Source organism: Eulemur rufifrons, chromosome 19, assembly GCF_041146395.1.
Source record: "Eulemur rufifrons isolate Redbay chromosome 19, OSU_ERuf_1, whole genome shotgun sequence".
In the NCBI taxonomy this organism is placed as follows: domain Eukaryota; kingdom Metazoa; phylum Chordata; class Mammalia; order Primates; family Lemuridae; genus Eulemur; species Eulemur rufifrons.
The window spans coordinates 42,796,799-42,823,933 of NC_091001.1; the positions used below are offsets into that span (position 1 = coordinate 42,796,799).

The window sequence follows — 27,135 nt, forward strand, 5'->3', positions numbered from 1 at the left end:
CCAGGAGGGTATTTAGACAAGGTTAAGATTCAAAATGAATTATAAAGGAAGATTTTTAATCAAGATTTGTGTGAAATACCATGATTTTGTGAATACATGTTTGTGCAATAGGATGTCCGGTGAAGGGCCCCGGACCAAGTCAGGAAACCTAGTTTCCAGTTCTGCCTCTGATGCCTCACTATTGAAACATCACTCAATATTACAAGGTTCTCTTCATGAGTAGAAGAGAGGTTGGGATCTTCAAAGTCCCTTCCAATTGAAAATGCTTTGTGTCAGTGAGAAAATATAACATAACTGTAACCTTAAAGTGTATTTTTTAAGCATGCTCTCAAAGTGCAAGCTTTTCCTGGTTTTGGTATTTTAAGTTTTGTTGTTTGAGTAGAAAGATCTGATTTTTTTAAGTCTAAAGCTTTCTGACCTCTTCCAAGTTGAACATCGCTGCAGTCTGCCTCACTGCTCAATCCCATAGCCAGGAGTGCTGCCCTGGCCCTGGAAAGCTGTGCCACCTCATTGACATGATTGTGGCCTAGAGAGGAAGAGAAAATGCCACTAGAAATGAAGTCTGCACAACTACTGTGGTGCTGGGGCACCAGCTCCCGAATTCATGTTCATTTTTCACGTGCATGTAGTCCGGGTGTTATATTTAGTAGTGTGAATTTCTTTAAGAAGGACCCACAAGTCTTCCTTAGGTCATATTCTCTGATATATAAATTAGGCATTCATTTGGAAAATAACCTTTTGTAATGTTTTATGTACTTATACCCAATGTACTAGTTGGTTTTTAGATTCTTACTAATACGTTATATATATATTTTTTTGCCTGTGGTCATTTTATTTCATAAAGATATTCTAATGAAATTAATTTGAAGTTTTACCAGTTTGGCCTCCTCTATTTAGAGGGACCACATAAATTAAACTTTTAAAATTTTTATTCTGCTTTACTTTTCCAATATACTTTCCAGTATAAGGCAACTGAACCATTAGACTAAAATAATGCCATATATGTATTTTTTTCTCTTTGCAGAGTGTTCGACCTACACCACAAAATGATGCTGTAACGGTACACTTTAAACCAATTACATTAAAAGCTTCAGAAAGTAAATACACCAAAGTTGCAAGCATTAGTTTTGATGGCAAGTATTCACCTTTTTCTCTCTAATGGAGTGGTGTTATTTTGATGAACTAGAGAGCATCTATGTTGACATTCTGCTACAGAGATCCAGACGAGTTTACAGTCAGAATTTATATTACTGCTTAGGCTGATTTTTCGTGTAAACATCACAAACTCTTGTTTGATTGATTTACGAAAGAAAATACCATAACTTTATAAAGCTAAATCACTATGAGCAATAGAAAAATATCAGCAAATACATTAGGATTGAAATCCTGTACTCTGGGCTAACCCTTTTACACATCTATCTGTATTGTAATTTACCTTAATTATGAAGTCATAATGTATTTGAATTTCAGAAACATGTTTGAATTTGAGAGCAAAAATATTCTTTGTAGCATTTTCATGTTAGCTTTTATAAGCAAGACAGATGGTTCTACATAAACTAAAATAACCTTTATGATAAAATTGTCAAATTAGCTATTATTTCAAGCATGTATAATATATATTTTGTCATTTGAAATGTTAAGTCACTCAGACTTTACCAGTTTTATAGCAGATTTTTATTCAGTTTTGCCCACTTTAATAGAACATTTATTGAATTTGCTGTCATAAAATTTTTTAAATAATGACTTAATGCCTTCTTAACTATGGATGTAATTAAATGAGAACTGAAACTCGGAACAGGGCTTTTCTCATAGGGACCCATGCAAGTGAGTAGCCATAAAGCTTAAACTTTGGCTTTATGATAACGCCACCTCTGCTCAGAGTCCACATTTTACAGCTCAGCTTCCTCATTGGATGAGAGTATTTGATCAGTAGGACACTGGCACACTCTCCGCAGCATTTGTGAGAGCATCTGTGCCTGCTGCTCGCCAGTGGTGAGTTCTTGGGAGGACCTATAGCAAGAACACAGGCTGGGTGCTGGCCTTAGGATTCATCCCATAAGCTCAGTGAAAACTCCCAAAGAATCAAAATTAAGTAGGCGACATATTTCACAATACAGTTGTCAAGAAGTATTATAGAAGGCATTGATGCCACAATTATTTCCAAATCTGTGGTAAATTGTCTTCCACGCTACTGAGAAACCACATTCATGACACCACATTCAGCATCGGCAGGTACATTCTCTTCTCGTGCAGAGAGGAGGAGGCCAGTGCTGCTAATTCCTGACCCCGAAGAACCTTTAGGACCCATCCTTCCAGTTGTGCAAGATAGTTCTCCCATGCTCTGTGAGGATGAAGAGCTCCTCTTTTCCAGCTCCTGTATTGACAACCCAGTGAATGTTTTCATTCTCTAGATAAATGCAATGTGTCATTAGTGTTGGGTCTTCTGAGATCATAGACTCTAAAATAAGTGTTTCTTAAAGAAATTGTATAAAACTAAATACAAAGGCAAAGGGGAAAGCACCTTTAAGAGCAAATGCTGTGTTTAAAAAACACAGTTTTTAATATACTGGGGAAACCCTTTTACCTTCAACCTCACCTACCACCACCTAGATCCCAGCACAAAATACCTCTCTGAGATTGCTATGAAAATCAGTCAGGCAACCTAGACTCAAAGAGCTGGAGAAAGAAGAACAGACCAACCCCAAACCCAGCAGGAGAGAAATCAAGATCAAATCAGAACTAAATGAAATGGACAACAGAAAAACCATATGGGAGATTAATAAAACAAAAAGTTGGTTCTTTGAAAAGGTAAACAAAATTGACACACCTTTGGTTAGACTAAGAGCAGAAAAGAAAAATCTCTAATAACCTCCATCAGAAACATGAAAGGAGAAATTACAACTGATGCCACAGAGATACAAGATATACTCTATGAATTCTACAAAAACCTTTATGCACACAAACTGGAAAATGTGGAGGAAATGGACAAATTTTTAGAAACACACAGCCTCCCTAGGCTCAGCCGGGAAGAAATAGAATTCCTGAACAGACCAATATCAAGAACTGAAATCGAAACAGCAATAAAAAGCCTTCCCAAAAAGAAAAGCCCCAGACCAGATGGTTTCACACCCAAATTTTACCACACCTACAAAGAACTCGTGCCTATCCTACAAAAGTTATTCCATAACATCGAGAAGGACGGAATCCTCCCCAACACATTTTATGAAGCCAAAGTAACTCTGATACCAAAACCAGGAAAGGACGCAACAAAAAAAGAGAAAACTACAGACCAATTTCCCTTATGAATATAGATGCAAAACTTCTCAATAAAATCCTAGCAAATCGAATCCAGGTGCTTATCAAGAAAATAATCCATCACAACCAAGTGGGCTTCATTCCAGAGATTCAGGGATGGTTCAACATACGCAAATCTATAAATGTAATTCACCACTATAAGTAAAAGCAAAAACAAAGACCACATGATCCTCTCAATAGACGCAGAAAAGCCATTTGACAAAATTCAACACCCTTTTATGATAAGAACACTTAACAAAATAGGCATAGACAGGGCCTACCTAAAAATGGTACAAGCCATATATGACAAACCCACAGCCAACATCATACTGAATGGGGAAAAACTGAAAGCATTCCCATTTAGCACTGGAACCAGACAAGGTTGCCCATTGTCCCCACTGCTATTCAACATAGTACTGGAAGTCCTTGCGAGAGCAATCAGGCAAGAGAGCAGAATCAAGGGTGTCCAAATAGGGACAGAAGAGATCAAACTCACTCTTTGTTGATGATATGATATTATATCTAGAAAACCCCAAGGATTCAACCAAGAGATTCCTGGAATTGATAAATGAATTCAGTAAAGTCTCAGGATACAAAATACACACAAATCAGAGGCATTCATATATGCCAATAACAGTCAAACTGAGAACCAAATCAAAGACTTAATACCCTTCACAATAGCAACAAAGAAAATAAAGTACCTAGGAATATATTTAACTAAGGAGGTAAAAGACCTCTACAGGGAGAACTATGAAACACTGAGGAAGGAAATTACAGAGCACGTAAACAGGTGGAAAACCATACCATGCTCGTGGATCGGAAGAATCAACATTGTTAAAATGTCTATACTACCCAAAGTGATTTACAGATTCAATGCAATCCTACCAACATCATTTTTCACAGATATAGAAAAAATAATTTGACGCTTTGTATGGAACCAGAGAAGACGCTGTTTAGCAAAAGCAATTTTAGGCAATAAGAACAAAATGGGAGGTATTAATTTACCAGACTTCAAACTATACTACAAGGCTGTGGTTATTAAAACATCTTAGTATTGGCACAAGAACAGGGGCACAGACCAGTGGAACACAAATGAGAATCCAGATATAAAACCATCCTCACATAGCCATCTAGTCTTTGACAAAGCAGACAAAAACATACTCTGGGGAAAAGAATCCTTATTCAATAAATGGTGCTGGGAAAACTGGATAGCCACATGTAGAAGATTGAAACAGGACCCATACCTTTCACCTTTCACAAAAATCAAATCACGGTGAATAACAAACTTAAACCTAAGGTGTGAAACTATTAGAATTCTAGAAGAAAATGTGGGAAAATCTCTTATAGACATTGGCCTAGGCAAAGAATTTATGAAGAAGACCCTAAAGACAATCATAGCAACAGCAAAAATAAATGAATGGGACCTGATTAAATTAAAAAGTTTCTACATAGCCAAAGAAACTGTCACAAGAGCAAACAGACAACCTACAGAATGGGAAAAATTTTTTGCATGCTACACATCCGATAAAGTACTGATAACTAGAATCTACTTAGAACTCAGGAAAATCAGCAAGAAAAAAATCAAACAACCCTATCAAAAAGTGGGCAAAGGACATGAATAGAAATTTTTCAAAAGAAGACAGAAGAATGACCAACAAACATATGAAAAAATGCTTGACATCTCTAATCATCAGGGAAATGCACATCAAACCCACAATGAGATATCACTTAACCCCAGTGAGAATGGCCTTTATCAAAAAGTCCCATAACAATAAATGTTGGCCAGGATGCGGGGAGACAGGAACACTCATACACTGCTGGTGGGACTGCAAACTAGTGCAACCTCTGTGGAAAGAAATATGGAAATACCTTCAACAGATACAAGTAGACCTACCATTTGATCCAGCAATCCCCTTATTAGGCATCTACCCAAAAGAACAAAAGACATTGTATAAAAAAGACATCTGCACTCGAATGTTTATAGCAGCACAATTCACAATTGCAAAGATGTGGAAACAACCCAAGTGCCCATCAATACATGAGTGAATTAATAAAATGTGGTATATGTATACCATGGAGTACTACTCAAATATAAGAAACAATGGTGATATAGCACCTCTTGTATTTTCCTGGAATAGAGCTGGAACCCATTCTACTAAGTGAAGTATCCCAAGAATGGAAAAATAAGCACCACATGTACTCGCCATCAGATTGTTTTCACTGATCATCACCTAAGAGCACATTTAGGAATAACATTAATCAGGTGTCAGGCAGATGGGTGGGGAGGGGATGGGTGTATACATACATAATGAGTGCAATGCGCACTGTCTAGGGGACGGACGTGCTTGAAGCTCTGACTCGGGGGGGGGGGGGTTGAGGGGAGGAAGGGCAATATACGTAACCTAAACTTTTGTACCCCCATAATATGCTGAAATAAAAAAAGAAAAAAAAAAAGTCAGGAAGTGTGTTTTATTTTAATTTTTTCAGAATGCACCTTATATATATTATCTCTGTAGTGTTGACCTATCAAGCAAGCATCTTTCTCATCAAACATCATTGTTCTTTATGATTTTTAACTAAATTTTCTTGAGAATTTAGCACTTTATTTACTAAAATATAATATACCATGAAATACCTAAATTATGGCCCTTGTAATCAGCTTTATGTCAGAACAAATAGTGAAAAATTAAAAACAGCCTGGAAATGGCTAACTAGGAAGCAGAAAGAAACAAGAACCTTGATGGAAATTTTAAAAATCTAAAGTTTTCATCTGTACATAGTTAAATACTAGATGTCATACCATTTCTTTGTTCTTTTTTTGTCCTGAAATTAGATGACACACATTTGCAGAATTCACATGTAAGTTCTTCTCATAAGTGGAAGTGTTCCAAAAGTACTTTAAAGAGGATAAACAGCTTCTTTATTTGCTTTGAAAGGAACATCTAATGAGTACCCAGATTGGACCCATCTGAATCCATTTATGTAATCCCAGCTGGAATTATTCAAAACTGCTACAAAATCTAAAGGTTTTATCGATGCTTCATCTATGAGGACAATATAATATGATGGTAGGAAGGGATTTTGTCTCCTCTTATTCCATGAGTTAGAATTGGCTAATATGAGAAGTCAGAGCTCATGACTCTTAACTTTTCTTGTACCATGCTACTTTATTGGTGCTTGTAGCAAGACTCTAGCCATACAAGGAATATTATTTCTTTCTCAGTATAGCTATAAACCAACAGTTCTCAGTGGAGGGTAGTTTTACCTCCCAAGGGGATATTTGGCAACGTCTAGAGACATTTTTGGTAGTCACAGCTGCAGGGATTCTACTGGCATCTAACAAGTGGGGAGGTCCGGGATGCTGCTAAATATCCTACAGTGCACAAGACAGCCCCACAACAAAGAATGAATCTATTCTAAAATGTTAATCGTACCAAGGTCTAGATTCTGCTGTAAGTAAACCAAAGCCTGTAACTATAAAAAAGTAGCTTAGATACAGTGTTTTTCCTCCTGAATTGTATTCACTTACTAATTCCTTATCTGTTTATCTCATTACAGGAAAAAAAAACATTTTCCTTTTTTGTATGAAAAATGTAATATCTGATTTTAAGTGTTATAAAAGTGTTCTGTTTGCCAATTTGAAAGCTCAACTTTTTTTTTTTTTTTTTTTAAAGATTTTGTCAGTCCATATAAAGTCACTCATGCTCTTTGGTAATAAAAGGTGACAGAGATTACTTTTTATATTTCCCTTTAGCATCAAAAGCAAGAAAACCATCTCAGTTTTCTGGGAAAATAACCGTTAAAGCAAAGGAAAAGAGTTATTCTAAACTTGAAATACCATATCAAGCAGAAGTTTTAGATGGGTGAGTTTCTTTTTAAAATATGCCTTGTAACTTTTTGCTAATCAAGAAGTTGTTTTCCTACTAATGACTTTAAGTCATTAAAAATAGTAGCTTAAGTTTATATAAACTCAATGGAATTATTGTTGAAAAAACGTCAACTACAAAGGAGAAAACTCTATATTTTGTTTATATTTTATTCTGTTAGAAGAAAAAGGTAAGTGGGGTGATATGATTTTTGGCTTGAATGAAGACTTGATGATTCAAAAATGAATCTGTGATTTTTTAAAACAATATTTAAAGCATTTAAACCATTTTCTTCTTGTCATTCTGTTTGTACCATGTAAGTGATTGTGGCTTGTTATTAGTATTTTGCCACTTGAAACAAAATTATTTATATTTCTTTATAAACTCATAAATACTTCTAGAATTATAAATTTTTATAAATGGGCAGTAACATATGTAGTTCATTTTCTAATTATACTTTAACCAATAATAGTTTAATGTCCAACTTGGTAGACAGGGATTCATTTTAACAAAGCTGGTTGCCATTCAGTGGTAAACATGATTTTTTTCAAAATACGTTAAAGCTTTTTCTATTGATACATTCTCGATTCTAATTGTTTGATTACATATAATTCATTAGGGAATGGTCCTTTATATTAAATTTTAATATTTTGCAAGCTAAATTTTATTTTAAATCATATGATAAATCACTAAAATATTATAGTTCTAATACTCTAATACATTTCTTAATGCTGAACATGAATTATTACTCACAAGAAAAGAATTTGGATTTTAAATTAACACATGGAAATAAAAATGATTTTTTTTGTTTTTTTGTTTTTTTTTTAATAGTTATTTGGGATTTGATCACGCTGCAACATTATTTCACATCCGAGACAGTCCTGCTGATCCTGTGGAAAGGCCAATTTACCTTACTAACACTTTCAGTTTTGCGATCCTCATTCACGATGTGTTGCTACCAGAAGAAGCCAAAACAATGTTTAAAGTATGTCCAGGAACTCTCATACTTTTAATTTTACTGGTCTATCAACTAGATGATGCTGACATACTGGTTTTTTTTTTTTTTCCCTCTCTCTCCCATCATTTCCTAGGTTCACAACTTCAGCAAACCAGTCTTAATTCTTCCTAATGAATCAGGATACATTTTTACCCTGTTTTTTATGCCTTCCACATCATCTATGCACATAGATAACAACATTTTACTTATTACCAATGCTTCTAAATTTCATTTACCTGTGCGGGTATACACAGGCTTTTTAGATGTAAGTATGTTATCTACCTCTAAAATTTAAACTCCCTACCGACTTTCCGTGTTTTCAGATATTATTAGACAATTGTGTTGCACACTCTCATTATCTGTGCTCTACAAGTTGATCTAATTCTGGCCTTGAAAGTCAGTACTTTCAAGATAACTGGTTTTCACCTTTCCCAGCAGCTGTCTTTCCTCGTGATATGGTTGACTCCTCTGGTTACAGTCTCCACTAAGATCTTCTCCACATTCTGCTTTCTCTTGGTTTTGCTTTTAAACTGTTATAATAATGGGAAATCTTAAAAAGAAAAATAATAGGCAGGAAAAAATAGTACAAGGAGGGTGAAGAGATGACTAAAACCAGGAAATACCAGGATGAAGAAAAGAACCAGATAGTAAAGAAGATAATAAAATGGTGAAGACACAGTTGGAAGAGTAATCTAATAAATACAACCCAGAAGGAAAGAATCAAGGTCTTCCTGGTACAGAAAATAAGCCAGGAAAAAAATCCAAACAAAGCTGTCCAGAGAGCGCCCAATGAAAGAATCTTATGTAAGAGATAAAAATGTTAGGAAAGATAAAAAGAAAGGTAGAACACATAGAAATGTAGCCCTCTTAAAAAGTCAGCATCAGTTAGAATTTTAGAGTGGGAGGGACTTTCAGTATTATCTCCCTCCTTCAGTTACTCTGTTTAAATTATTACTATTTGTAATCATGCATGATGCTTACCGAGACCACAGACTTTGCCCAGTCCCCTAGGGCTCCACTTAACCTCTCCTAGTACTATAGCTTCCTGCTTCTTTCATGTGCCTTCAGAGGAGAAATAGCTGCTTCGTAGAGGCCATGGCTATTTTCATTTCAGTTACTCAAAATTTATCATACAGAGTTCTCAACTATATTGTATATATGTGTGTGTGTGTGTGTGTGTGTATATATACTTAAAACATAGAAACTTTAATATATCTTAATTATAGCTATTTCTCTTGATAACACTGTGTCACATAAATGTGATTTTATGTTCAATCCAGTTCTTTTATATCTTTCCAGTATTTTGTGTTGCCCCCCAAAATAGAAGAACGTTTCATAGATTTTGGAGTACTGAGTGCTACAGAAGCAAGTAATATTTTATTTGCAATTATAAACAGCAATCCAATTGAGGTAAAAAAAATCTGTTTTTATTCTAAATCACATTTAAGGATTTTATGCTTGTGTTGTGATAGTCACTTTTGTATCTTTCTCTTTTTTAAGTTGGCTATAAAAAGTTGGCATATCATAGGAGATGGTTTATCAATAGAACTGGTAGCTATGGAAAAAGGCAATAGAACTACAATAATTTCAAGCCTTCCAGAGTTCGAAAAATCCTCTTTATCAGACCAGTCATCAGTAAGTAAACTTTCTTATCATTTCCTTAAACTGAGATGGATGTCTAAACTGCAACTAAAAGACCATTGCTATGTTGTATACCTCAACTGATATTTTTATGTGATTCGTAATAGCATCGGTTATTTGCTATTAAAAGGACCTTACAGGTAATCTACTTCAGCCTCCTCCTTTTTGTAACACAAGTGTCACTACAGGGGAAATTCGCATGGGTACAAACCTTGTGTTCGCTGAGTTTCCTGGGAAAAAGAGATAGCCCTTAACATTGGTAGAAGGTGTTTTCAGTCATACAGTAATATTCCCAGCCACTTTTCTATGCTGATTAGAAGAGAGTATCAATAAAATAAACATTTTTCAATCCCTGTGTGAATCTGCCCACATACTTTTACTCTGTCTTATAAACATGTACAGTTGGTCATAAGAAAGCACTAAACAAGGGAAAAATATATCAGTCTCAACCCTCACCAATACTGAAAAGGGAACTTGTAGTTCATACCTACTGAGAAAATAATTAGTAAAATCACCTGCAAGAAGGAGCTTCACATATCTCATCTGCAGGTTAGGATGGAATTTCTTAGGGCAAGTTTTACAAAAGGAAAAGCAAGTGTCCTTATGCACAGAGATTGTTGACAAAATATGCTTTCATGGAATGCCATAGGTTTGGTGTTTTGTTATACCCAATCTAGGCTGTTCTGAAGACATGAATATTAACATTACAGAGTTACATTCAGAACTTGAAGCAGAACCAGATATGTATGTACTTGTGCCCCCAGTGTGGCTGTAGAGTTGGTGGAAGGCTGTGTCCCTCCACTCCAGCCCTCATCCCCTTTGGTCATCTAGGTCCATGGGTGGTGAGTGAGGAGCTTTACTGGCAAGAGGTCCATACTCCTACCCAGCTTGTAGCTGGGAATCTGACTGCTCCTTCTGGAGCCAGCTTTCTTGGTGGCCCATGGAATAAATGTAGAAGATAAACATCGAGGGATGGACATTATTTTAAGATATTTGTATATGATGATATGGCAATTTAGTATCATACTGGTATATGTTAGGATTTGGAAGTCATTTTATCACTATAGCCTTCATTCCATTTTAATAGGAAACTTCAACTCATAAGACTGATGAATGATATCATTTTTACTCTATACAGGTAATATTAGCTTCAGGCTATTTTGCAGTGTTCAGAGTCAAACTTACTGCAAAAAAACTAGAAGGGATTCATGACGGAGCCATACAGATCACAACAGACTACGAGGTAAGGACTTTAGGGGGATTCATGTCAATAGGGTTTTTCTGAATAAGTCTGTCCTTTCTTATTTTTATGAGAACAGAGAACTAAGTTTACTCATAAAGTTACTGTTTACCAGTTTCATACCTTAAAAACTGAGCTTTTGAGAATAATTTATAGAAGATTGATGTTCATTAGCCCATAGTTTTCTGATGACGCCCAAACCTCCTAACTAAAAAAGCAACTTCAGAAAAATGCCATTAGCATATTTAGAATTGCTCTGTTAGAAACCTGCTTACAGATGGTGATAGCATTGCACAGAGCTTGACTGAACTTCCTGAGTTAGATACCTCTGATTCTTCCTGCAATCCTAAAGAGCCTCCTGTGTAGCGTATCCAAAAAGGAGGAGAAAATCAGGAGTCATTCCAAGTAAAAGGACCAAAAGATCATTAAGTTTTCCAAAGACTCTTTGTGGTGTTTATGTTGCCTTCAGTAAGATTTTGAATGGATATATTTCTGCCGAATCTAAATATTTTTAATTTTATATTTTAAAGTTCTTTGGGAAGTCAAGCACTGCTAAATTCAACAAGTTTCGACCCTTATCCTCCAACGTGTTTTCAGCACACAAAACCCCCACATGAAAGAACTCTAATTGCAAGATAAACAGAATTGGCCATTTAACAATAAATCATTTGTTGGGAGTATGTCAGATTGCCTCCAAAAGTGAGGAATTCATGCTTATCACTCATGATAGAAATAAGTACATTTCCAAATTAAGACAAATTTTTGTTAATATGAATAAAAATGATAAGAGAAAATATTCTAGAGAAGTATCTTTGTGAGTTACTAACGGAGTGTGAGTTGGGATTCTGACTCTGGAATGTTCAATGCAGTTTTTTAAATTAGATTGATCTCTATTTCTAGATAATAAAAAACAGAGCTATGCAACTGTAGAAAATGCTGGACTTTTCATACATTGTTTTAGGAGTACAATTTGACTTTCCTTTTTATATTAACAATCTACAAAATACTTATATGTTGAACAGTCTGTCTTCATTCCTTCTCCATTGTTTAGTCTCATTTACCATGTTTTCAGTGAATCACTGAGAAATATATGGAAATTTATTGTATTTCATTACATTTTATGGAGTACATTGAGCAGATTAAACAATACATGTGTGTGATTTTGATGTTGGTTTTGAGTTTATTGTCAGTATAAGTCCCAAAATGAGATTAACTCCAAAATATAATGCAGTTATTGTCAAGATCAATCTAAGACTTAAACGCTTATTTTATTATGGTCTACTTCTTCACTCCACAGATCCTAACAATTCCTGTGAAAGCTGTGATTGCGGTGGGTTCACTGACATGCTTCCCTAAGCATATGGTTCTTCCACCTTCCTTTCCAGTAAGACAATTAATTTACAGATTTTTGCTTACTAACTTTTTCCTTTGCCTTTGCTTCTGTGTTCCTAGAATTTAACAGTAAAGTCTGTGATTCTGTATTAATCATTTATTATAAAGTAAGACTTTATACCAGTTTCTTTTGAAGATAGAGTCCATTTAGAGTCTACTTTAGATAGAGTTCCTTCCCTCAAAAAGCTTTCTGTCTAGAAAGGGAAATGGACCCATGCATGATTCATAGATGTAAAGCAGAATGTTGAAATTGACCTAAGGGGGTAAATATAAAGTGCTTTAATCTTACTGATGGAGGTGCCATGTGAGCCAGCTTAAGATTTCTTCTGGCAGTGAAAGATAAGTGGTGGTAAAGATATATATTCAGGGCCAGGGAACAACCTCAACAAAGATGCAGAGGCAGTAGGTGGGTTTAAGCAGTAGTGAGTTTTCCAGTTTAGCAAGAATGGAGGGAAATTTGAAGAGAGAAGATGGAATGATATGTGATAGCATGAAAAAAAAAATTAAAGGTGTTTAAGTACACGGGAATCTGAAGTTTTCTAGCTGAAACTTGGTATCATCAAAGCTGAACTTTAAAGACTTGCTCTCTGGCAGAAGGCAATGTAGGATGCATGTGGAAGGAACAATAGAACACCTGGAGGCCAACCCAGAGACTCTGGCCAAAGTCCACATGAAAAGTCAAGGGGAAAGGTTTGAGCTCAGGACTGTGGCAGAGGCAATAAAGTCCTTTCATACCTTCAAGGCTTTGTTGTTTCTCTGCTTTGAATACCCTTCCCCCTCTCCTCCCTTCAAAGAACTCATACACATCTTTCAAGATTCAATTCCATTGTCAAAGTCACCTCTCTGAAGATTTCTTGACTCTTATAAACAATATCAGTTGTTTTATGTGTGATCTTTGAACACTTTGAAATTACCTCTTATAGCAAGCCTCACAGTGTGCTATATTTCCTTATAAGTTGACCTCTCCAATGAGACTCTGCCATCCTGTAGGAAAGGGATAAGGGATCTTTTATTCCCAATAGCACACACTTAATAGATAATGGATGGATGCAGGAACAAATGATGAAGAGGGAACAAAGGCAAGAGAGATTTCAGATGAATCATTTAAACTATGCTTAAATATCCTAAAGAGATCATACAAACTGAAGCAACTATGGGGAGGAGGAGGGTAGATAGAGGAGTCAGAAATATGGCTTAGAGTTTGACCCTGGAAAACAAGGAGAAAAGAAATGGAAAAACCAGGATAAGGTGCTGCTTTTTGCAGGAAGATGGTGCAATCAGTTCAGGAAGTACTGGCCAAATGTAGAAGTGGTCTCTTATCCTGTGATGGGTGATACAGTGAATTAGGAGAAACAACACATTGCAAAATCTTAATACTATATATAGGTTGAGCATCCCTAACCAAAATCTGAAATCCAAAATGCTCCAGAATTGGAATTCTGAGCACCAGCATGACACCACTAGTGGAAAATTCCACACCTGACCTCATGTGACAGGTTGCAGTCAAACCTTTGTTTCATGCACAAAATTATTTTAAATATTGTATAAAATTACCTTCAGGCTATGTATATAAGGTATATATGAAACATTAAGTGAATTTTGTGTTTAGACTTGAGTTCTATCTCCAAGATACCTCATTATGTATATGCAAATATTCCAAAATCAAAAAAAAAATCCAAAATCTAAAACACTTCTGGTCCTAAGCATTTTGGATAAGGAATACTCAGCCTGTACAATAATACCAAATTCAAAATTTAGCTCCTTAAAAATATAAATTTTTAATTACTAGGTTCACCACATTTAAGTTTGAGTCTTAATTAAATCTTCATCTTCCTGTCATTCCACTTTGTACTGAACTCTTGACTTCATTATTTATCCAAAAGAGCCTTGTTCTTCCTTCAGTTACCTTCTCAATCAATGATCTCCTTAATCTCTGCATAAATCCTGGAAGGGAATAGCTCAGTTCAGAAGGCAGCAGATGACACAGGGCTTACCCACCCATGGATAAAATAAATGAGAAAGCATCTGTATAAAAACAAAGTGTTTGTCTTAGTCCCTTTGTGTTGCTATAAAGGAATACTTGAGGCTGTATAATTTATAAAGAAAAAAAGGTGTATTTGGCTTATGGTTCTGCTGTACAAGAAGCACAGCACAGGCATCTGCATCTGGTGAGGTCCTCAGACTGCTTCATTCTTGGTGAAACATACTGTGGGAGAGGAAGCAAGGGGTGGGGGAGGTGCCAGGCTATTTTTAACAACCTGCTGTCATGGGAACAGAGAAAGAATTCACTCACTACCAGGAGTCATCATAAGGGATCTGCCCCCCATGACCCAGCCACCTCCCATAAGGCCCCAGCTCTAACATTGGGGATCAGATTTCAACATGAGGCTGGGAGGGGACAAACCAAACTATAGCAGTGTTGGTTTTGAACAGCTTCAGATTAAGCTTTCAAATATCTTTAGATGTCTCACAGAACCAGATGTTTGCTTGAAATTACAAATTAACCCTGTATTACAAATTCTATGCAATCTCTTTACCAGATGGGAAATACTAGAGCTGACTGATAGAAACAATACTTCAGAATAAACATTTCACATAGCTTGTAGTTTAACACTTAACATTTGAATAGAATTGTTGAAGGAAATTTTGTATCTCATAGCCCTTTTGATCCCCACCACACTCCTGCAAAGACAAGACACAAGGGAAGTAGTTACCACAGGCCTGTCAAGTCCAGGTGACTGCCAGAAGACTCTGCTGTTCTCATGTTCTATCCATCCCCACAGCAGAGTCACCTTCTTCTCTGTCTAGTGTTTTATTCTCTCTAGGCTGTAAGTGAGGAGTATTGGTCTCAGCGTCACCATCATTCAGCTCTTTTTCCTGTATATTATCTTAACTTCTATTATCTTTTAATACCAAATATTAGAAAAGTGAGTTTAATCATTTTAGAGACCTCTTCAAATGTATAGGAGTCATGTATACAAAAAGGTAAAATTCTGTGTATTAATTAAAGTAAAAGATTGTAATGTGAGGATTATTTAAATTATTTAATTTTTTATTTAAAATTTGGTACCGTATCATAGGGAGAAGGTTGCAGCTGGTAAGAGCAGTCATTGGTTATTTAACAATGTAATCTATGCTGTTTTACTAAGATACTTGATAACCCATATTTTTAAAAATACCTAATTTTTCTTGAGTACAAATGATACTTTTCTAATGAAAAAGACTTTATTTTAAGGAAAAAAAATGTGATTTTGTCTTGTTTGCCATTAGATTTTAGAACTCATTTATTTCAGGGCATCCTTTCCTTGGTATAAACAAACCTTGACCATTCCCTTTATTGAAACTGTCTCTGCTGTATCTTTGTTGACATCATCAGTGTTTTAACATGAAACTAAACATTTTTACTTCAATTCATTTTCAAAATATTGCAAAGATTTGTCCTCCTGATTTTTCTGTAACATGCCATAACAACAAAATAAAGTTTCGTTGTTTTTGTGGGGGGGGGGGGTTCCTGCTCTTAAGTACAAATGTAGAGATTATCAATGGATGAAAATTCTAAAATGGCGTTTGGACTTTGGTTTCCCAGAAATATACTTAGGAACTCTAAAGTGTGTGATCTGAAGAAAATTTGACCATGAGTTTGTTTTTTTGTTTTTTATTTTCTTCCTTCAGGGGAAAATAGTTCATCAAAGTTTAAATATTATGAATTCCTTCTCACAGAAGGTAAAGATACAACAAATACGATCTTTGTCAGAAGATGTGCGATTTTACTATAAACGATTACGGGGCAATAAGGAAGACTTGGAGCCAGGGAAAAAATCAAAGGTTTGAAAATGTTATTAATATATTTGAGAATTCCCATCGGTTAATATTTTGTTACTGTGACCTTCTGTGGATTTGGGATTCATGGTTCTCCTGTGCCTCTTTATAGATTGCAAACATTTATTTTGATCCTGGACTGCAGTGTGGGGATCATTGCTATGTTGGCTTGCCTTTCCTATCCAAATGTAAGTTATCTTGCTGTTCTCGCTCATGCTTTCACTCCCCCCCAAAATATTCTTTTAACAAAGGGCTGCCACTTTTAAAGTCCATCCCTGTCTCTTGGTACTATAGAAATCGTTTGAAGGAAGATTGACAAGTGGGTATATATAGATGTTGGGCTGAATATGTTATACTTTTCCTTGTTTTAGCTGAACCCAAAATGCAGCCTGGTGTAGCCATGCAGGAAGATATGTGGGATGCTGACTGGGATTTGCATCAAAGCCTGTTCAAAGGATGGATGGGAATAAAGGAAAATTCAGGTCATAGGTGAGTAATTTGGCTTTATTTAAGTATTTTAGCCATCTTTATGAGTTTGAAACATCTCAGTTGATATTACTTCCTAAATGTTATTTTTATGTTAGGTTATTTTACTGTATAGCTAAGAAAATATGCCTAATCTTCAGAAAGTTATTATTGAGCCATCTTAAATTGATATTTTTATTGTATATTGCTCAGAAATATACACACTGTCATTTTTCTCTTTTCTCCAGTGCTTTAGATACTTCCTTAAAACCCAAGAAACTATTTGAAGTTGTCTTTATATAGGATGACTACAGTGTTCACCTTAGGCACAGCCATTTGCAAATGAAAGAGTTTTTACCTACCACTGACCTCTGTTAAAGGCAAGGAAAACATTTTCTAGGTTTACTCCCACCTAGACACTAGGTAGAAGCCCCAGTGTCTATTTGCTCATCATAAGAAGGACTACCTCCTCCCTTTCCTAGTGCTAAGCTTTTAGGGGGCGTGTAGATCCCAGTTCAGACAGGCTCCACAGTGTGTCTTTGGCAGGTAGGAGATGTGCTGCTAATGACAAATCAGTACTGCACCTAGATTCAAAAGCAAATGTATTCCTTTGGTATTACAGAAATCTTGCATTTTTGTGTACTTCAGAAGAGAATTTTACTAGAATAATGATAAGTATGACAACTGTTGAAACTGCTCTTCTCAGTTGGCTCATTTGGAATATATTTGTCAGCATCAAGATATTCCTGCTTAATGGTTTGAGAATTTTATAGTACTCTTAACAATTGAATCCAGGGGTTTGTTTATCTGAACTGTTTTGTTAAGGCAAAAGAAAGTTAAACTTTTACTTTAAAATAGTCAAAATGAGTACCAAAGAGACTTCTCCTAATGGACTTGCTAAGAAAACACTAAGATAAACTCTTCTTCATATCCTGTATTTCCACAGCGGACATTATGTAAAATAAGCCAGCTCCAAATTTTAATGTCCAATTATAAATAAATAACGTGTAGTGCTGCCCTAGACTTAGCTGCCAGGGAATCTCTTCACCTCCCACCCACAAAATGCCTGCCTTTCTCTCTGTGTACCCAGCACCCCACTGCTAAGACCAGGGCTCCCTGTCTTCCCTGCGCCACCATGTCCTGGATACACAGTGAATATATCTCCCTGCTCCTGCCTTTGTGTTCCCTTATCAATGTAGTGTGTTACAGAGAATTTCTGCTACTAGTCTATAAAACCTGTACTCTTACCAATATTAGAGTATCATAACACTACAACGGTAGTGTTAGGGGTTAAAATAGGCTTTAGTCTTTAGTCCCAGAAATCTTAGCCCCATTTATAATATTATTTCCTTGGGCAGTGTGTTCTGAGTTCTAAACAACTGGCCTATAAACACTTACAAGTAGGAAACTATTAAAATAAGGTCCTGAATATTGCTGAAATTTTACATCTATCTGCACAAAAACCTGATGTCTTCATTGCATGTGAAAATTTTGTTTTGTTTTTATGTTGAGGGGTAAAAGCCATATGCCAGGCAATGCACTGCCTTCTCATTAGTTCTACTGAAAATATTTTTGGCACCTTGCTATTGGTGTCTAGATCTTTCCTCTAGCATGTCAGATCCTTTAGGATCCCCATAACATCATGTTATCTGTATATGCCTGCCTTTTCCAAGTATGTTATCTAATGTAGTCCAGCTTTTCTTATTTAATTTATACTTTAAAAGGTTCTTCAAAATTTACATAGGATTGCATTAATGTTATTGGTACTATTCCCAAGATATTCCATCCTTGCCATGTTCAGTACAAAAACAATGCAGGGATCAGTGATAGATATTTTGGTAGCTTTGGCCCAAAATAAATATATCTTCATGTAGTATTAAAAACATATAAAATATTAGAATGAATAAACATATGTTTTTTCAGGGCCAGAATAAAATTCCTTAAGTACATAAGCCTAATAAAATTTCTTACATTCAGAAAAACTCAAATATTTCCTTTTGATACAGTGACTCACAAATTGTTTTTCTAGATTGAACGCTATATTTGAAGTAAATACAGACCTTCAAAAAAATATAATATCAAAAATCACTGCGGAACTCTCCTGGCCTTCCATACTTAGCTCACCGCGGCATGTGAAATTTCCACTTACTAATACAAACTGCTCTTCAGTAAGTATTGAAAGTGACATTAGTTTTTTTTAGAAATACACAAGAGGGTTATGAAGTATTTGCTCTTAGTTCTAACTATAGAAATCTTTCATTTAATGTTTTGTTACTTTGTTTAAGGAAGAAGAGATCATTTTAGAAAATCCTGCAGATGTTCCTGTCTATATTCAGTTTATTCCTCTGGCTTTATATTCCAACCCTTCACTCTTTGTAGATAAGTTAGTATCAAGGTAAGCATTGCTTTAGATAATTAAAATGTTTCTATGTAGTACTGAATTATTATTTTACACATTTAAAACTTTATTGCAGCTCATACAGTAACAGATTTGACTTAGAGAAATTCTGGATGTATAATTAAAGTTGAAAGATTTGGGGGAAAGAGGTTGATATTATGTTAAGCATCTAGAAAAGTTTTCAATTTAAAGCAAGAAAGGAGATTTGGAACTCCGTTCTAAAATATTTGTAAAGAGAAAGCAGATGAAACCTTTCAAATATTTTAGTTTAAAAAAGTACGCAAAATATTAATTAGAAGTTGTAGCCTTTAATTTTTTGAAGGCTATTAATCCGGTAACAGTGTTCTCAAAATCTGCCAAAAGATAATTTCAAAATAAAGCACAAACTTGATAATTACTTCATAACTCCTTTAATGATGGTGCTGTTTATGAATAAATATGTGTACATTTTTTATTTTAGGTTTAACTTGAGTAAAGTGGCAAAAATAGATTTGAGAACACTAGAATTCCAAGTCTTCAGAAACAGTGTAAGTATTCAAACTTCATGCTATTTTGAAAAAATAATTCTGTAATATTATCAGTGCAAGTGTGAAAGAAAACTGTTGGCTGCTCTTAAATTTGGCTGAAGGGTAAGTTGCAGAAGAAGCCGGAGCAGTCCGGTAATTATTTTAGAGGCGAAGAAACCAGGAAGAGTAGGTGGGATTTAGATCAAGGTGAGGCACATTTAGTAGAAGATTCCTGTTTGTGGGTATTAAAACATTAAGCCATGAAGGTTTATAATAATAGCTACCAGAAATTCTGAGAAATATATAGATGAAGTATATACTAATACATAATTTATTTTCATTAAGCATCTAAATATTGAGCTCAGTCATTTAAATTTTTTTCTGGATACTTTCTAATTAAATTGTAAGCTGTCCATGAATGCTAGACCCATGACTGGCTGTATTCATACTTAGCACAGTAGTACCCATAGTTTTCACTTAGTAGATAATCTTGGATTATTATACCAATATATAAACTGGTTTGTTCTAGGAACGAAACTATTCTCTATTATATAAGGCCTTAATGTGAGGGCATGTGTTAGTGAGGAAGTCAGCACTTGGAGCCAAGGCCCCCTGCATACTGGCCCAAATCCCTTGGCCACCACGTCGTTTTCTGCCCAAGGCCAAATTCAGATCTGGTTCTCTCAGATACCAAGACCCTTAACCATCATCCACATGGTCATTGCTCATTAGGAGTTGCTGTTAGCCGTATCAAACTTTGTCTTGACATACTGTATTATTTCCCATAGGTTCGTGTTTTAAACTATAAGGCATTACATTAGCCAAACCTTTATTAGAATAGTTTTTATAAATCTATCTTTAAGTCAAGCTTGTATAAGAAAGTAATTTTCAGGCCGGGTGCGGTGGCTCATGCCTATAATCCTAGCACTCTGGGAGGCCGAGGCGGGCGGATCGTTTGAGTTCAGGAGTTCGAGACCAGCCTGAGCAAGAGTGAGACCCTATCTCTTCTAAAAGTAGAAAGAAATTGTATGGACGACTAAAAATATAGAAAAATACAGAAAAAATTAGCCGGGCATGGTGGCGCATGCCTGTAGTCCCAGCTACTCAGGAGGCTGAGGCAGGAGGATTGCTTGAGCCCAGGAGTTTGAGGTTGCTGTGAGCTAGGCTGATGCCATGGCACTCTAGCCTGGGCAACAGAGTGAGACTCTGTCTCAAAAAAAAAAAAAAAAAAAAAGAAAGAAAGAAAGTAATTGTACAGTGTTGTATCTTTTCCTGTCAAGTAATGGCTAGAACACAAGACTAAAATTTAGACATGTATTCAAGTCTCATGCCTTTCTGTTAGAATCTTTTTGTGTTTTGTTTTTCCCATTCATAAAATGCCAATGTAACAAAAATTGGAATTATCTAGAAAGCTCAGTAACCACAACTTCCTTTTACTCTCATTTTATAAGGGAGAAAATAAATTTAAGAAGTAAATGAACCAGTATTTACCTTTTTTATTTTATTGACAAGTATTAATGGTATTTGTAAGATGTAAAACACTGAACTGAGCACTGTGAGAGATAGGAAAATAAATAAGAGTACTCTAGACCTCATAAATTTATTCTAAATAAGAAATTCTGGAGCAGGTCCTAGAATAAGCGTAGGATAAATTCTATCCCATTTCTCCATAATGCTCTAGAACTATGGTTTCAAAATACTTGGTCTCAGAACTCTCTTACAATCTTAAAATTATTAAAGACTCCAGAGAGGTTTCTTGTTTGTATAGGTTACGTGTATTAATATTTTACCATGTTAGAAATTAAAACGGAGAGATCTTTAAAATATTGATTTAATTCATCTAAAATAATAATAAACCTATTTCATTTAACATAGATAACATAAAGTAATAAAAATTAGCTATACTGTTAAAAAACATTTATTTTCAAGAAGAGTGGATTATTATACATATTTGCAAATCTCTTTAATGGTTCTCTGACTTAATAGGCAAGTAGATTCTCATCTGTTTCTGCATTCAGTCTTTCATGATACATTGTTTTGGCTAAAGTATAGGATGAAACTATAAACTGATGCAGACATGTAATTGGAAAAAAGGAGTATCTTAGTTGCCTTTTTCTTTATAAAACTATACATCAGTCATTTGGAAATAGTGGTTCACTGAGATATGCAGACCTTACAAATGTTGCCACAATTCATTATACAATATCCAAAAAATCATATTCATCAATATAACCACCAATGTCATCAGAAAATTCTTTAAGTATTAGGAAGCTTTGAAGCTCATGAGGATGAATATAAGTTATCTAAAATTACAAATTTTGCTCAAAAGCTTGAATTTTAACATTGGAAACAAATAATTCAGTTGTTTTCCTAAGGGGACAGACCCATTATTTTTGTGAAAATGTCTGCCAGATGCCCAGGTCTGAGTAACCATAGACTGACTGACAGTCATTCCTTCAGACATAAATGGCATTCCATGAGAAATGCACCTAATTCGGCTTGCATCTTGGGAATAGCTTTTCAAAACAACATAGTACTTTAATATGCTGTAGGAGTGCTTTATTCATACTTCTTGTTGTGTCACACAGAATATTAAAAAGATGTGTGCTTGTGTTCCAGGGTTGAGATTTTATAAAATTAATATTTATTACTGCTTCATCAGGACAGTTTTTTTTTTTCCAACTACAAATGCATAGCGGTAAAGAATACAATGGCTACCAGGGAAGTTTGATACCACTGCCTTGATTGATGGTAAGGGGTCAGCAGTTTTACCCTCCCTAGCTTTTGTTGACCATCAGTGCAGATACTAACACAGTGAGAAAGGCAAATAATGTCTGTCAGTATTATTATGAAGATAGTTTTGACATTGTGGATACCCTGAATGGATTTCTGGGATTTCCAGGGGTTCATAGGTCACTCTTTGAGAACCACCACTATATTAAAGCCCTTAATGATGTCCTGGAAGCATCACAACATCCCAAAGTGTTTCCCAAGTCATCAGAGTTTAAATTATCTAGTGTTTGTTGGGACTATATAGATAGTACATCTTTGTGTCTGTCAATTATTCAGAATAGTTTATTTAAAAGGGAACTTATTCACCAACCATTTTGGAGCAATTCGAATATTCTATTGTCCTACTAGACTTTGACAGAAAGAAATGTTAGTTGCAGAAAAAATACACAGCTGACCCTTGAACAATGCAGGTTTGGACTTAGTGGATCGACTTATGTGTGGATTTTTTTCAGCCAAACGCAAATGGAAAATACAGTTTGCAGGATGCAACACTACATATAGGCTTACTTTTTGTGTAGGTGGGTTCCAGAGGGCCAACTGTGGGACTTGAGTATGCTCAGATTTGGGTATACTCAGGGGTCCGGGAACCAATCCCTGGCATATACCAAGGGATGACTATATGTATCTCCGAGACAAGAATGAAGAAGTAGTGTGCTTCATAAAGTCTATTAACTATAAGTTAATGTATGTCAAATCATGTTAGCAGAGCCATAAATTGCCGTGGACATTTATAGCCAAGTATTGTCAACCCTTCCCTCAAAAAAGTTTATAGTTAATGTTGCTTAAAAGTCAGAACAGTATATCCTTATATGTCAACTGTGGTTTTTTTGTTTGTTTGTTTTTTTAAAGCAAATGTTATTTAACCTTACTTGTAACTGGTGATCAAAAAGTCATATTTTGAATATTAAACTAAGCTATGCTTTAAACTTTAACTCAAGTGTTTATGAAACAGTAATTATGTGTGTAACTTTCAAAGTAAAATTCAAGGAGAGATTGATATGAATTGGAAATATTTTTACAAATAAAAGTATGCTGCGACCTGAAGACCCTTCAGCTGGCTCCCTTCCGAGGAGGAGTGGGACAGCAGTGACAGGGCAAGTCAGCAGGGCCTGGGGTGCTGGTGTGTTTACTCAAGTGTTTGCTTCGTACTGAAACATTGAGCTGTTCATCTTAGGTTTGTGTCCTTTTCTCTATGTGTGTTATATTTCAGAATAAAAAAAGATTAAAAACAAAAAATCTATTTACAAAAACAAATGCCTAGTACAAGCATGAGGACTTTGGTGACCTAGGAACAAAGCTACCATGGGCTTAATGCAGCACATGAAGTCTCATCGCTGGTTACCCACCTCTGCTTGCCAGCTAACTGGTATCTAAATCATGAAGGATAAAATCATTTACATATTTAATCAATTTGAGAAACCATACTGGGCTCTAGATGGAATAAAGGAAAAAACATGTTTCCAGAGAATATGTTCATGATTCCTATTTGTTTACCAATAATTCCAGGCTCATCCGATGCAGAGTTCAACGGGATTTACAGAGGGCCCCTCTCGACATTTAATTTTAAACTTAATTTTAAAACCTGGAGAAAAGAAATCTGTCAAAGTAAAGTTTACTCCAGTTTACAACAGAACTGTTTCTTCACTAATCATAGTCAGGTAGGTTCTGTGATACAGATGTAGGTTGATTTTTAGTACTTATGTAGAAACCCTCACTTGATTTGTTTCAAGATGAATTTACATATCTAAGTTATGAAATAGGGTATTCCAAAACATGAACCCATACCCACCCCTGATAAAACCTACCTTTGTTATTAAATTTATAGCTCAAAAGAATGAGTAATATGACTCTTAAAACTCTTGTTCTTCTTTGTGTATTTTTAAATTCTTAAAGTATAAATTTCACTTTTAAATTCACTGTATCAGTTTCTATGTGGTGCTTTGCAAAATGACAGTAGAAATTTTAGATCAAAAGATTGTGCAAATTTAATGGGGGGAAAAAAATCTATAATTCTTGTTCTTGCATAGAAATAACCTGACTGTGATGGATGCTGTGATGCTCCAAGGACAAGGAACAACCGAGAACTTGAGGGTGGCAGGCAAGCTTCCAGGTCCAGGAAGTTCCTTACGCTTTAAAATCACGGAAGCATTGTTAAAAGATTGTACAGATAGTGAGTATTCCTAACAGTTCCAAGGACACAAACTTCAGCATTTGCTTTCTATAGTAAATAATTCCAAAAACAGGAACAGTATTTCTATATATGCACACATGTACATCAGTGATGAATGCTTAGGATTTTAAGAAAATACCACACTTTGCTTTCAAGATTGTTTGATTTGGATCCTAAAAGATTTAAAGTACCAATACTCATGGTATACCTTAGCTGATTAAGTATGTAAAGTAAAGCATAATAAAACTTAAGCCATCTAAAATGACATATCAGAGTGGATTACTTCCTGATGAAATCTGAGGAGTAGCTGATCTCTTTGATGTGTGAGGATGGTTTATACTCTCCGGCCTACAGTAGCTCATGAGTAATGTACTTATCATTTGGACTGGGAGCATATGATGACAAGAATTACCCTTACTCCTGATTTTTTTTCCTTTAGGTTTAAAACTAAGAGAACCAAATTTCACATTGAAAAGAACGTTTAAAGTAGAGAATACAGGACAACTTCAAATCCACATAGACACCATTGAAATTAGTGGATACTCATGTGAGGGATATGGCTTTAAAGTTGTTAATTGTCAAGAGTTTGCACTAAGTGCCAATGCCTCTAGAGACATAATTATATTGTAAGTATTTTCCTTTAAGGTATACTGAATCACTGAACTATGTGAAGATATATTTTCATATTTACCCAAAAAAGGTCTTTCTCCACAAATGCATTCATTTGATTTTTTTTCCACTTAATCTTTGCCTTAATCTTCATATCTAAGTTTTCAAAGTTGTAAAACTTCCTCTATCTCCAAAGTAGATCAGATAATATTAGAAACCAATTTCAAAATTATTTTCAAGGTTGTGTTAAAACATAGCGTGTTGTTATAAAATTCACAGTGCCTCAGCAACAGAGTCATATTAATGTATCATACATGTACAGTTTGTCCATGTTTTCAGGATAAGATTGTTTAATATTTTAGTCAGAAGATAACATTTTAATGCCTGTATCAGTAACACTTAACAGCATATTCTAACAATTAATTGATAATTTATGTTATAAAGTTTATGTAGTAAAATTTAATTTCTGTCCCTTAATCAAATAGTAATTTTATGATCCTTAATGGATATTTACTTAATAAGTAGCTACATTACTGCATACAAGGCATAATGCTTGACTCTGAAAGCTGCAATCAGGAAGAGGACACCTTTCCTCAAGTTTAACAAAAAATAAAATAATTGTGGCAATAAGTAATACTGTAGGAGATGACGACAGGATCACTAGGACTAGGATGTTGGGTTTTCTTAAGGCATTATTGGGAATGCAGCCTGGGAGGAGAATATGGATTTAGATAAAGGAGAAAGGGGAAAGGAAGGGAAGAAGGCTCAGACTGCTTTCTGAATTAATTATGGGAAGCTGATAGTGTTCTTTTTTAATGTAATTTCTCTAATTATTCACAGAATACAGTTGTTCCTGTTATTAACCATGGGACAATACTTTCTTCATCTTAAAATGAAGAAATTGAATAAAAGTATCAAACTCAAATTCTGTGTTATATTTCAAAAGCTTATAGGGCTGGTATTATGTTTAAACTGCTTGTGGTATATTTTTAAAACTTAGTCTTACTACCATCATTCTGTTTTAGGTTTACTCCTGATTTTACAGCTTCTAGAGTTATTCGCGAACTGAAGTTTATCACAACCAGTGGCTCTGAATTTGTATTTATATTGAATGCATCCCTTCCATACCACATGTTAGCAACCTGTGCAGAAGCTCTCCCCAGACCCAACTGGGAACTGGCTCTGTACATCATCATCTCAGGAATAATGAGGTACTTGTGTCTTGTTTTGAGGTTTGTTACTCATTCATCATTTGGCACTGTTACTGAGCACCCACCGTGTGCCAGTCACTGTTCTAAGTGCTGGGATATGCCAACAAACAAAACAGAACTCTCTGCCTTCATCAAGCTTACATACTTGTGGAAACAGAACTGAACCTTTCTTGGGTGGCATATACAATGAACAAAGTCTTTTTTACCTTTGAAATGTGTTACGCAAATTAAGAACATGTTAATTTCTTAAATAAAAATACACTCATAATTTATCAGCTAAACTTACTTGATTTGAGCATATATGATTTACTTAACATAATAGTATACCCTTCTGAATAGTACCCAGGCAGCATGAAACTGATGAAGAAATACTTTTTAAATCCTCAGCATCTTTATCTTTTTTTAATTTATTTCTTTATGTGTTTTGAGACTCAGATAATCTCACCTCTAAATTAATTCATATTTACGTTACACATCCTTTAAGGGAAAAGACTTGGAGAGTTGAAATTAAAATTCTTCTTAGTAAAAGAAAAATTACCCTCCAGGTGTCTTTTCTGGTACAAATAATTATTTCCTGCATATAAAGCCTCCATGTAAGATAACATTCTATAAAAATTGGTATACAAAGTTCTGTCTATAATGCTTTGATTTCTGTCTTGTCCATTAAAAATTGTCATAGACATCTTTGTTTTTTTATAATACATCATATTGTACTTCACCAAGACATTCTGCCT

General features: G+C 35.1%; 1 protein-coding gene across 1 annotated transcript in view; it reads left to right on the forward strand.

The window, feature by feature from the left end:
* TMEM131 (transmembrane protein 131) overlaps window positions 1-27,135 on the forward strand; it is a 205,406-nt gene that overhangs the window by 139,473 nt on the left and 38,798 nt on the right. The window contains exons 12-29 of the mRNA XM_069494183.1: window positions 1,025-1,133; window positions 7,049-7,157; window positions 7,992-8,145; window positions 8,252-8,422; window positions 9,457-9,567; window positions 9,658-9,792; window positions 10,937-11,041; window positions 12,336-12,422; window positions 16,103-16,255; window positions 16,362-16,437; window positions 16,621-16,738; window positions 18,744-18,882; window positions 19,000-19,109; window positions 19,573-19,639; window positions 23,918-24,069; window positions 24,439-24,581; window positions 25,021-25,207; window positions 26,216-26,401. Of these exons, the coding sequence (XP_069350284.1) occupies window positions 1,025-1,133; window positions 7,049-7,157; window positions 7,992-8,145; window positions 8,252-8,422; window positions 9,457-9,567; window positions 9,658-9,792; window positions 10,937-11,041; window positions 12,336-12,422; window positions 16,103-16,255; window positions 16,362-16,437; window positions 16,621-16,738; window positions 18,744-18,882; window positions 19,000-19,109; window positions 19,573-19,639; window positions 23,918-24,069; window positions 24,439-24,581; window positions 25,021-25,207; window positions 26,216-26,401 (2,312 nt within the window). The remainder of the gene's footprint in view (window positions 1-1,024; window positions 1,134-7,048; window positions 7,158-7,991; window positions 8,146-8,251; window positions 8,423-9,456; window positions 9,568-9,657; window positions 9,793-10,936; window positions 11,042-12,335; window positions 12,423-16,102; window positions 16,256-16,361; window positions 16,438-16,620; window positions 16,739-18,743; window positions 18,883-18,999; window positions 19,110-19,572; window positions 19,640-23,917; window positions 24,070-24,438; window positions 24,582-25,020; window positions 25,208-26,215; window positions 26,402-27,135) is intronic.